The sequence below is a fragment of the Anoplopoma fimbria genome, chromosome 10 (genome assembly GCF_027596085.1).
Source record: "Anoplopoma fimbria isolate UVic2021 breed Golden Eagle Sablefish chromosome 10, Afim_UVic_2022, whole genome shotgun sequence".
Classification (NCBI taxonomy): domain Eukaryota; kingdom Metazoa; phylum Chordata; class Actinopteri; order Perciformes; family Anoplopomatidae; genus Anoplopoma; species Anoplopoma fimbria.
The window spans coordinates 3,212,317-3,225,000 of record NC_072458.1 but is presented as its reverse complement, the minus strand read 5'-3'; the positions used below and the strand labels follow the sequence as shown (position 1 = coordinate 3,225,000).

General features: G+C 39.8%; 1 protein-coding gene across 1 annotated transcript in view; it reads left to right on the top strand.

The window, feature by feature from the left end:
• Positions 1-12,684, top strand: part of rapgef5a (Rap guanine nucleotide exchange factor (GEF) 5a) — a 46,905-nt gene that overhangs the window by 2,910 nt on the left and 31,311 nt on the right. Inside the window, 4 exon segments of the mRNA XM_054606462.1 lie at positions 5,919-5,969; positions 7,646-7,752; positions 8,294-8,415; positions 9,639-9,816. Of these exon segments, the coding sequence (XP_054462437.1) occupies positions 5,919-5,969; positions 7,646-7,752; positions 8,294-8,415; positions 9,639-9,816 (458 nt within the window).

Here is a 12,684-nt window from a genome sequence, read left to right as displayed (position 1 = left end):
CAGTAGCAGAATGTCTGTCCTGGTTTGATTTTGTTGCTGACATCATTGCAGAAGAAAAACCAGTGTGTGTATGCCAGCCTGGGACACGAAACTTTTCCTCACGGATAACGTTGCAAACAGTGATCAGAAAACAGCCAACCAGTAAAGCTTTCTACACCCCAACACTGTGTGTGCGTGTGTGTGTGTATGTTGTGTAGAAGTTGCCATTCAATGCGTTTGCATTCTTAATGCAAGCAAAGAAATGAGTCATGTTGGAGGTAGGTGGAATTATGCAATGGCATATTATCAGAAATACTGTTAAAAAAACAGTTGAATCCTTGTGGTGCATCCTCAGTGTAATCACGCCATTTTGTTTGAGAATGCAGGTTCTTTGTCTTTCTCGCTTTCGTTATTGTATTTATGGAGGACTACACACTGGGATTTATATTGCTGAATCCAGATGATATCAGATTTTTCATTTTTAAATGGCGTTTGGATGTGTATGGTAAAAATACACTTAATATGACCATTATTTGTGATGTTACAGCTTCTTGTGGATTAAAATGTGAACAAAAACATGGACTAACATTACTTTGACATACAAACAATGCAGAGTTTGCTGCTCTAAACATATAATTTATGCTGTACAATGAGATTATTACAGTCATAATGTAAACTGGAAGACTTTATGAACACTGTCTTGGAGGATAGTTGATGATATTCCTCTGAAGATTATCTAATTTCTGCGTTATATATCCAGCAAAACAGAGGCTTGTGATGTGTTTTTTATGTCTGCCAGCAATATTTCACATCCGTAACTGCATTATACATTGAGATAAGAAAGATGAAAGGGCAAGTAAGGGGTGGAGAGAGATGTTCAACACACATTCAAACCCTCTAATGTATAAACTCACACACATAGAACCACTGTATCTGACTGAAAGGATTAGCATAGTGAGAAGTATGCTAATATAACTTCTAAACTTTATTAACAACTTAAAATAAATTCAGACTAGACTTTACTTGGATGAAAGAATAAAACGCACAATAAAGAAATAAATATCTGCAGAATTGTCAAATGCTGATAATACATTAAAGAAAACAACAGAACAAAGAAAAACAGGTTTTGGTTTAGCAGTTTTTAAAACATTTCAGGGATTTAAAATACGTCAGAAAATCAATTCACAAAAAAGGTTAAATGTGTTTCATTTACACTTTAATGTATGAATATGACAATTACTCATGTTATTGTTTGAGTAATTAAATCTGACACATTTGATGGAAGGTTGCCAAAAAAAGAACAAGTGGAAGAGATATTGGGTTACATCCTTTTAATGGATAATACAACCAATTAAGAAAAAAATCACGACTCAACTCTCATAATGTCCAATACATTCTTGTTTTAGGATGACAATGCTAGCTATTAATCTGCTAATAAGTTTCTTGATTACTAAAATATTAGTTTGATCTTTTCTAACCAGTGAATATTCACAGCTGAGATGTTGAGACTATAATGTTTTTTTTTGTGTTGATTGATAACTTCTGAAATTAGCCTTATCAACAAGTATACATAGATCACTGAGGTGTTGGCAAGCCAAAGGTCATATGTGTTGGCGGATAGGCGTGGTCCTGCAGGTGGGTTTCTTAACAGCTTTAATGTGTGTGTGTGTTTGTCTATTTGTGTGTGTGTGTGTGTGTGTGTGTGTGTGTGTGTGTGTGTGTGTGTGTGTGTGTGTGTGTGTGTGTGTGTGTGTGTGTGTGTGTGTGTGTGTGTGTGTGTGTGTGTGTGTATCCAATGAGCTGTAGCTGCTTTGATGTCTCCATTTTGATTTCTTTCGTATGACGAATCTGTCGAGGAGTCGACAGGAGCTTAGTGTGAATACAAAGTGTGTGTGTCTGTATGTGTGTGTGTGTGTGTGTGTGTGTGTGTGTGCGTGCGTGTGTGTGTGTGCGTGTCAGGGCGCTTGCAAGCACACCGTGCTACAGCTCTTCACTGCTCAGCAATCTAATCTGAGAGTAATCCATTTCTTGCAGATAATGACCTCGCCCTCTCCGCTGCTCTCTCTCGGCACACTTTGAAGTCATCACACAGCTAAGCATGTCAGCATGTGCTCACTCTTTATAGCTCTCATTCCTGCTCATTCATCTTCTCTTGTGTCGCTCTCATCCGGCCTCCGGTGCACTGACAGCAGTAGTGTTTTACTCGGTGATGGAGGAGTGCATGTTTGTGAGAATACTAAGGCCCAGACAAAGAGACTTACAGGAACATGGCCAGCAGACATGTCTTTCGTCGCGCGATACAGTGTGAATGAAACTGCTCTAGAGATGATGTGTGACTTGACGCGTGTTGGTGAGAAGAGATGATGATGGTGGTGAAACAAAGGCCTCTTGAGAGATCTGTGTTCACCAGACCGGGAGACTAAAGAGACGGAGAGATAAGATAGAGCGACCGAGACAATAGAGGGAAAGAAGGAGCGAGACAGAGATAGCGAGAGTCAGAAACAATTTATTTAGTCTGTGTGCTTGGCTGGCTGGTGTGCTCTACTTAACCCCCAGTCCAAACACTGCATGTCGTCACACAAGCTCTCATCTATACCGATATCTCGGAGGACGTCCAACCTGAGCCAGAGTTTTTTTTTCCACAGCCAAAAACTCAGCTCTTTTGAAAATGTTCTCCAGTGTGGATTAATCTCAAATTCCAGCCGTGCGTTTTATTGCAAATGGGGGGAAAAAAAATGTGCTTTTGGACTTTCTGTCACCCCCAGCTTTCTCTGTGATCTCTCATTTTAAAGGATAATGTTAGTTCTGCAACTGATGATTACTTTCCAGAGATGTGCCTATCCGGATATTTCTCTGTTACTGACTTAAATAGCCGGATCGGGTATTGGATACCATTATATTAATGAATAACAATTCAGTACATTCACATCTATCTATTTATTGTTTACATTTTGTTTTACAATGTTAAGAAAGCATTGTTTTAGTCACAGCTGCTGTTGCTTCACACATACAAGTATTAACCCTGTCCCTTCCACACAATGCTTCATAATACAGCTTATTATTTAAACACTGGTATTGGATCGGTACTTGGTATCGGCCAATACTCAAAGTATGCATGTGTGTGTCCTCACTAGTTGCTGTGTGTGCGAGTCGTGTGTGACTTCCCAGACGGTATCATCGCTCTAATGAGGCTCAGCATCTCTCTAATCATCTATTTCATTTTCTTGCAACTCAAAGACGTGCGTTCCTGCTCCCTCTCATTGTCTTTGTCTCACTCACTTCTTCTCTTTTTTACGATTACAATTAAAATGATTCCACTGCCTCGTCTCTCTCGCATGGATGGAGCATCTGTCATGCTCATATCCCCTGACATATATTCATAGATTGTTGTGATTTGCTCAGCCTCCCGCTCTTCTCTCTCCTCTTGCGTGCTAACTTATTTATATTTCCTCATCTACATCCATCTTCCGCAGTTGCTTAGGTGCTTTTCAATTGTTACATCATTTGATCTCTCTGTGTCTCACTATTCTTCATCAGGCGAAGGACGGCAGCGATTACAGGCTCAGTTTCTGTGAAGGTTTCCAGAGGGAATCAAACCCACAACTCTATCACTGATCCTGCTTCACTGAGCTCACAGACCTGTTGCACTCTTATTGCAGGAGGTTCTTGCTTCACAATTGAATAGCTCTGCATTGCATTAAGGAAAAAAATTGCTTGCATTCAAGCTGTTCCTTGATGTTTCTTTTATTTTTATTTTGAACAAAATAACAAAGTATAAGATAACAAACCCTCTCTGTAATCGTTTTGGCCTTTCGTTGTATCAAGGGAATTTCTCTCTCCCTTTAAAAGACTGTTGTTCCCTCGACTGTTCTGTGCAGCTTTTGTCAGAGTTCCCTGAATGAACTGTATTCTGTTGAGTTGAGTTTTGTTCGGATTACAATAATGAATTCATCTTTTTCGATTTTGTTGCACTTGCTGTGGCTTGATGAGTGTGGTCAGTGCTATGCGTTGTTAAACACCATGCAAAACACATGAAACGCACACGTAGCTGAAATGAAACAAGTGATTTGAGATCCGATCGGAACACCCTCAAACGATTATGATGCTGTATTGTGAAAAGTAAGCCTTAGCGTTTAGCGTTCTGTTGCAGACAGCAGCAAGTTTTTCTCCAGTATTATTCTGTATTTTGCTGCATTTATTTTAGCCTCCATCTTCAAAGCGTTTCCAAGGTCTGCTGCAGAAAAGCGTGCTGCATTACACTGCCGTGACCAGGCAGTAAGATGGTGAAAAAGATACATTTTTGCCTCACCAGACCAGAAAAACTTCTTCCACCATGTTTTACAGTTATATCACCTCTTCAGTGCCTTGAAAATGTCCTGGTGTCTTTCTACTGATTGTCAATTTTCAAAAGCTCTTGTCTGAAATATGACATGTCAAAGTAAGAAAAAACGCAATTAATGATGGCTGAATTCCATGTAGCTGACTCAGTTTCAGGGTGCTGCTATTGTGCATGCTGGCTCACTGTTACACTGTCATGGCTCACTGAGGCCCTTGAATACCACAGAGCCACCATTAAAGACAACAGCACCGGTGTCTTTTTCTTCTACTGACGAGTGAGAATGTCTGCTGTGAAAAATGCAAGCAGTTGACTAGCCAGCTATTGGAAACAGCAGATACAGGTGTATTCAACCTAAACTCATTTGTCACACCTTGATCACACACTTGATCTCTCCATTCAACTAGTGATAACTAAGGCGTGTTTGTGTAAAGGTGGTAAATATTCATGCAAACTCATTCTTTGCCTTTTGTTGATTTATTTGAGATTCATTTGAGGATTGTTCACTTTGACTTCAAAGGGTCTTCGTCTGTTGATCAGTGTCATAAAACCTCTTTAAGCCACAGTGATTCAGTGTTGTAAAACAATAAAACGTTTCAGGGAGGTCAATATTTTTTAGACACTGTAAACTTTTCCCTGCATGGCTACCAGATTAATCTCTTTGGATATCTTTAAGCACTGTAGTTAAATGTTTCTACAAAATGGATATTACATTTAGGCTGGATATCAACAGTAAAAAACAATACAGATTTTTTAAGCTGGTACAACATGATTACTTTATGATAACTGAATGTTTCAATCAGTACTCAATACAGAACACTTATTTTACAGTTGCTTGAACACTGTTAATTGTAAACTGTGAAAACCTTAATAATTGTATCATCATTGGATTTGACTTGAACAATATTTTAGTTTTTGAGTTTATCTTCAAGAGTTATTATCAGAGTTTGAAAATGGAGCTATGAAGCATTTGAAGCAAGCTTTCAAATCATCAGCAGATGACTAAGACGAGGTGTTGCGTCACATTGTATTACACTGCCGTGAAATACAAAAACACATGTCTGCCTGTTGTGCTGTTTCCGATCTATGTGATCGAACACTTGTGATCAATTTGAATCTGTTTTACGACAGTAAGTGTTTTGCCACGGTGTCATCGCCGTTTTCTAGCTCCGCTGGCAGTGGCACCATGATAATCCAAAAAGATTAAGACTTTATTTCCTGACAGGGGAAGTAGAGGTGGAGTGATAGCGCCGGGGGCAAAGACTGCAACGTAATAGTAGAAGAAGAGATTTAATATGCTGACTTTGATATTGTGACAGTTGGCCTGACAATTGCATTCTATTGTTTATGAATGAGAGTTTATTACTGTTGACTTTAGGTCAGATAATCATCAAACACTTTACAACTCTTTCAGTTTGGCCAAGTTTAATGCAGTGAATTTATGAATGTTTGATCAATGGTTGTTGCTGCTGTCGGTTTAAACAAAACCTAACTAATGGTTAAACTGGTCTTTCTCATCTCAGAGTCCTGTTTGTTTAGTGTATTTACTCTATGTGTCATTGTGTGTTGGCTCTGACAGCTTGTATGTATTGTGTTTCAACAGCAATCACCTGACACTATCCCCGGACCGAGCACTGGACCTACAGTACACAAGGTAAGGAAACACACACACACACACACACACACACACACACACACACACACACACACACACACACACACACACACACACACACACACACACACACACACACACACACACACACACACACACAGGTGATGTCATCCCTTTAGTTTTGCTGTGAAGCTAAAGTGTGTTTGTTTAACCCCAATACAGGTGACATCAGCGGTGATATTACCGTGGGCTTTTTCCAAGCTAGTTTCACCAACTGCCACAAACACACACACACACACACACACACACACACACACACACACACACACACACACACACACACACACACACACACACACACACTCTTTGGGAGAGTCTTAATTTGACATGCATCACTATAATGCGGTTTAGCAAATATCTGGTACTGATAAACTCCTCTTTGAACATGGAAAACATTGGCTTAAGAAATAAAAAGTAAATAAATAAATAAGTGAAGCTTGGATGCTGCTTATTTATGTGCGCTGCTGTTACCTGTGTGCCAAAAAATCTTTATGTCAGATTGGTTGTTTGTTCCTCAGCACTGTTGTGTTCTTATCTGTTTATATTTCAGTAGATTCTCTTTTATATCTTGCCAAAATGGAAATGTCTTTATCTTGACATTACACAAAGCAGTGTGACGCTGTTAAAAACGCCTTGCCTATGAGCGCCAGATTATTGCAAAAATGGGCCCTGGTAAAAAAATTAAACGAATGAAATTGGAATTGTGTCCGTCTAACACTGCAGTGCCCATGGATGGCAATACTCTGAATATGCAAATGACTAATCAGCACCTTAACATAACTTAAATATTCCCTGTTGAGTTTTTCCTTGAAGACAAACATAGCTTTTATGTTAACATTCAATGTTTCTTACCAAAACACAGTGTCTCTTGGCTCATTATGTTACAAACCGTCGGGAAAAGTGCAAAACCATCTGCCAAATGTGTATTGTGTCAACCATGTGCTCTAGGGGTTTCAGGTGCTTCCTTTTGCGTGTGCAAAACAATAATAGAGACCCACCCTTGCAAGAAAAAAAAAAAAAGCAAGCACAAGCTGAACTGCTTTAGCATGGGACTCATATTATCCCATGACCTCTGTGTTTGCCGAAATACGATACGCTAATTTGAGGTGGAATTTTATTGGACAAACTATGGACATGACAGATTCACATGGTACTACGGTCACTGATGACCTCCACCATCATAACACATTTCTAAAGGTCCCCAGGTAATACTAGAACTTTTGCAATACATGGGACCACTTATCACATGTCCTACCATCCTTATATAAAAGTTATAATGACTTTAGGTGCAGTCATCTTCAAAAATCTGCTGTTGTAACATAATGTGCATGGAGCCTCACATGTAACCGTGAATATGAATGAAACAGAACATGCAGCCCATTTATATAGCTTAACTGAAATATCATATTTACCATAGCGTCAATGGTGGGATTATTGTAGGGCGTGTAGACACAGACAATGTTTCAATCCTCAGGGGGAAAGAAATGGAGCTGTCCTTGTGAGCCCGTCAATGACAGCATGTAGCCGCACTAGCTCTCTGCAGTCTCATGTCCATGTGCAAAATAATGTTGGGCTACAATTCGTGTCATTTTATTCACATTTGTTGATTTTTTAGTGTTCAGATTTTTAAACAAATGCTTCTCTGTGTGTGTCAGTCATGTTCCCAGAGTTTTCCGTGTGCTGGTCGGGCTGTGAGGAATGCCTTCCTCTCTCATGGACCGTACCCGGCTAAAGACAAGATACACCTGGCCAGAATCATACGGTACACTTGTCTCTGTGTTTGTGTGTCTGTCTGTGTGCAGGGATGAATCGATGTGTCTGGCGAGGCATGTGCACTGACTCATCAGTCACTCCTGAGCCCTTTCCTGATTGGCCAGTCAAGTTGTTTATGCAGTAAGACGAGCAAAGCGTGACGTAGACGTTTTATTGCGGAGCACAAGGTGCTCCGGGATTACATGCACTCTCATGCAATATACGGTACATACCATGAATACAGATGCATGCAAAGACCCATGTGAACATCTGGACACAGATATAAATAGGTACTCTTAACAGTCATTGCAAATACAACCACACAAACAAACACCCACGCACATACAGAAGGAGTTTATCCTGGGGGAAAGCAGACGGAAAGTATTCAGTGTATTCAGAGGAAAAGGCTTAGAGAGAACTAATGAATAATCAATGTATATTGATTAAATAAAAAAAGACAAGCTTTGTGCTGAGGGAAGAAGTGTGTGTGTTTGTGTGTGTGCATCATAACACTGTGCTTGTGTGCTGGAAATGTGTGTGTATTTTAACAGGCGCAGCTACGTGGGCGTGGAGCTGGTGCAGTGGCTGTGTGAGCAGTGTGTGTACGTGCGCTGTCGGACCACTGCTGTGCGCGTCTGGCAGGTGCTGCTGGAGCTTGGAGTCCTGCTGTCTGGTAAAAAAACACAACCCCACACACACACACATTCACAAACACACTAACATGACGGGAGGTTCGAGTGTGCTTTAAAATTTATAGTCACCTTCAAGCGACATCGGCTAAAGTCTACACAAGCTGTAAAAAGACAAACATTGAATCAGCTCACCAGGTTATTTCCAGCATGATAAAGAGATGAGTTCACTGCTTCATTCACCTGCTTAACTTTCCGTAAAGTACTTTAATCCAAGCGCCCCAATAATAAACCTAAACATCCTCTTTCATTATTTACCAAACACCATGTTACCAGCTAATATTTACCCCCTAAACCTTCTGATTAACTGAATCTACTATCATTATGGATATAATTGGTATTTCTGTATTCAATAGAGCGGATAAGGAAGAAAATTAATTGTTAATATTACATTTACCCTGTGTTGTGTTGAAACTACACTCAGTATTCTATGGATGACACATCATTGTAAAGATCAATATTCAATGCTGGTAAATGTGTATTTAAAATATGAGCAAAACTGATAATCTTAAAGCTGCCTGCTTTTGGACGTTTGCCCGGGTTGCAGTTCATCGGTCTTGCTAATCCTCCATAACTGATACAAAGAGTTTATCCAGCTTTTTGTTGTTCACAATGTCAATGTACGGTTTGCATCATTTGTTTTTATTAATTAATGTTTATTAAATCAAACCGCAGACAGTGATTCAGGCTCCCATTTCACTGCGCCAATATAAATACCAGTAATGAACGAAGCATTGCTTGTCCAGCCTCATATCTTTACACACATTCAAAATACATCTGACTGGTCAATTTGGTTTAATCAGCATTTCTTAACCAATTCATCTCTCTTCTTTGAGGCTATTTTCAAAGATTAACAAGATGAAGATCTGTAAATTGCTAACCTTAAGTTTTTGAATTTTTTGAATTTCAATGTGAATGTTGAATACTTGGTTCTTGATAAACTGTGTACATTTATACAAACAATACCACTCATGCATCGCTCTTCCCTTATTGATTATGATGCAGGATAGGTGATCTGTCATAGTGACCCCTGAAAAGTGTTGATGTCACTGTAATGATCTTTTGTAAACGGTGTACCTTCATCTGATATTATTATTGATGTTGTTGCCCAGACACCTGATGACGACCACATTCGTTAAAGTATTCACACATTATTACTGTGAAAATGATAAAACGGTAATATAGGAAGTGTCTTTTCTTTCTCCAGTGGACCAGCGGGTGATGTTTTCAGATTCCAACTCTTATTACCAGTTCAGCTTTGAGGAGTGTGACTCTGCCTCCTGTGACTTTCGCTCCAATGAGGGCGAGTGGCCAGAAGCGGTTAGGCTCCTCCTTCAACTCGCCCCGTACGTCCAGTTTCGCTCCGGAGGCGAGGCCAACAGCCCGTAAGTGTCCAATAAGATTTGATTGCAAGTTATAGATGGTAGGGCGTTATCAAGATTGAATCAACACTTTTTTTGATTTAAATAATCAATCTTATAACAAATCAATTTGTCAGTAGGCAGTTTCATTTTTAAACGAAGAAAGAACAAGTTAGTGGTTCCAACTGTTGGTACTGGGTCACTGTCATTAGTGGCAGAATGTTGAGCATAGTCGATGGTGAACGTGACTCAGTTGTAACATACTGAATGATCTCCATTGACCCAAAGAGGAAGTAGTTGCTCTGATTAAAAAAATCAAAGTGGAAGTGACAGTGTTCCCATTTCGATTCATGATTGAGGTCATTTGTCTGTCTGATGATTAACCACTGAAAAGTGACAAGTTACCGAGTTTGATTTGGTGGATGTGTTGGCGTGCAAGTACGCAAATACGCTCACACATAGACACTCTCTCCAAAGATCATCCCCAATCCCAGCTAGAAACTTAATCTCTATTCAGTGTTTTAAATCCTAAATCTAATGCACAAAAATCTGACTCATGATGTGATAACACGCACGCACGCACGCACGCACGCACGCACGCACGCACGCACGCACGCACACACACACACATGCAGAGTGGTGTCAGCTAGGGTTCCCAGCTTTTCCGCTCCTGTGTGTGGGATTCCTGCTGAGGCTGCCACTGAACTCAATCTGTCACTCAGAGAAAGAGAAAGAGAAAGAGAGGGAGACGGGTAACAAAAAATATATAGCGTATGTATGGAGTGCAAGGGAACAAGAGCACACGTCAACACATTCATCTGTGTGTCAACTTCAAAAAGTGTTTTTGTAGACACCAGGGAGAGAGCACGACAGCGAGGGGAATTGAATGTCATACTTACTAATATGAATCTCGTGTCACATTCTGTACGTACCTCTATGTTACTTCCTATATAGTGCATGCCATGCATAGTTAGTGCCACTGCTTCCCAGTGTTTCCACAGCGTGCAGAGAAATGGGTGGTAGAGATGGTGGTTATTGACATTTTAGGTTGGCAAATTTTAGCATGTTTATAACCTTCTTTTTTTTCACCACGCTGGCTTTTACCTGTAGTTCTCTGGTGTGACAGCAGAAAGCTGAAAAACGGAATCAGAATTTAAACGACTAAAGAGTCTGCATAAATTGAACATGTTGTTAAATTTATGAAGACTATCTTGTAGGTTTTTACTCAAAGCAACATCCGATTAGAGTGTAGTTTCTTTTTCATTTTTTGCAGATTAGACACAGATGATATTATGCATTCAACACTCTCACTCGTCTGTCACTTTGACCCCGCTGCTGTCTGTGTCTCTCTTTGACTGGCGCACCATCTCTCTGCAGGCATCCTTTCATCTCACACCCTCCCTCCATCCTGGTTTCTCGCTCTCTGGTTGGTGTAAAGGAGAATAGCTGTAGCTTTAAGGGGAAACACCTTAAGTATTCTAATGGCTGCATTGGTTACTACAATAATCCATTGGTTAATGCTGATTCTTAATTCCTGTTGTTGAAATTGTAAAAAGGAGGCAGAATTACCAGAGGGGTTATAAAATGCAGTAATTTAAATAAAACCCTGGCAGTGTGCACCGTCTAAACCTGCTGAGGCGAACAAATGTGTGTTTAACCACCTGAAAGCAAAGCTTACGGCTTGTTTTTCTTTTGTCACTGAGCAAATAATTAAATGAAACATTTTAATCAATGCTTTTTGAAATGTCTCAGATATGGTGTATGTCTTTCTTATCTTCAAAGAAGGCATGCATTGTCTCAACCTGTGTTGTTACCAAATTTCAAATCGGAGAAATACACTATTATTAAATGTGCCGCATCACGATTTTAAATGCAGCCGTGTGTAACTGATGCTCTTGCTCCTCATGAATTATGGCTCCCTGTCTCTTGCTGTAGTTTAATCTAATGAGGCAAGCATTCAATTGATACTGATGACTTGATAGGGCAAGATAGCTGACTGTTGGGCCTCCTGCCAGTAGTTTCTACTTTAGTGAAGCCAAACAACAACATGCTACTAATTAAACGGGCTATCTCCTCTGCATCACGTGTAGAAGATGTTTCTGGGTGAGTGTCATTATTCAGTTTGTGTCAACACTGCCAGCGTGTCTCAACGGACTGCTGTGTCTGAACAATAGAATTTGCTACCAGCAGGCCCAATGTGGTCATTAAATTTGATTAGTTTATTGTTTATTGTTCACTGCAAGAATCTCATGGTCTTCTATATCTAAAAAAGTTAACTCTTAATTTAATTGAGATTCTCATATATAGTTATACAACAACAAAAAACTGTCTCTCCTTCTCACTCTCTCACTCTCGCTCTCTTTCCCTCTCTGTCTCCATCTCAATGCAATCCTGTTTCAATTTACTGAGCTTTATTGGCAAGAAAGTCTCTCCGTCTCATTCTCTCTCTTCCTCTGTGTCTCTCATTACAGTAAGGGCTCAACTTGCATGTATAGTGCTTTTTAAAAGAGCTGGGTAAGGAGAGGGCATTATTGTTTAACTGTGAAAAGATGTCCATCACACTGCCCCTGCAGCAAAAAGTCTCCACATTTGTTAATTTAAAGAGTAAGTCCATGTCAAGTTTAGATTGTCAGAGCGTGAACTGATCACTATCCAGCACACTAAACTCAATGCACTAATTTCAATCATTTTTTGTACAGTATATATCCTTTGCATACAACTTCATTATTCACACAAAACACATGGGAGGGACACAGTAATATGAACACCTGCACAGTTTAATGTATTCCAATACAATCGCCCTGTATCAAACATGTTTTAAGTAGTATCTTCAGAGTATAGTGAGAATATCTACTATTTAGTCACCCTGTATACAAACAATTATTTAAACTA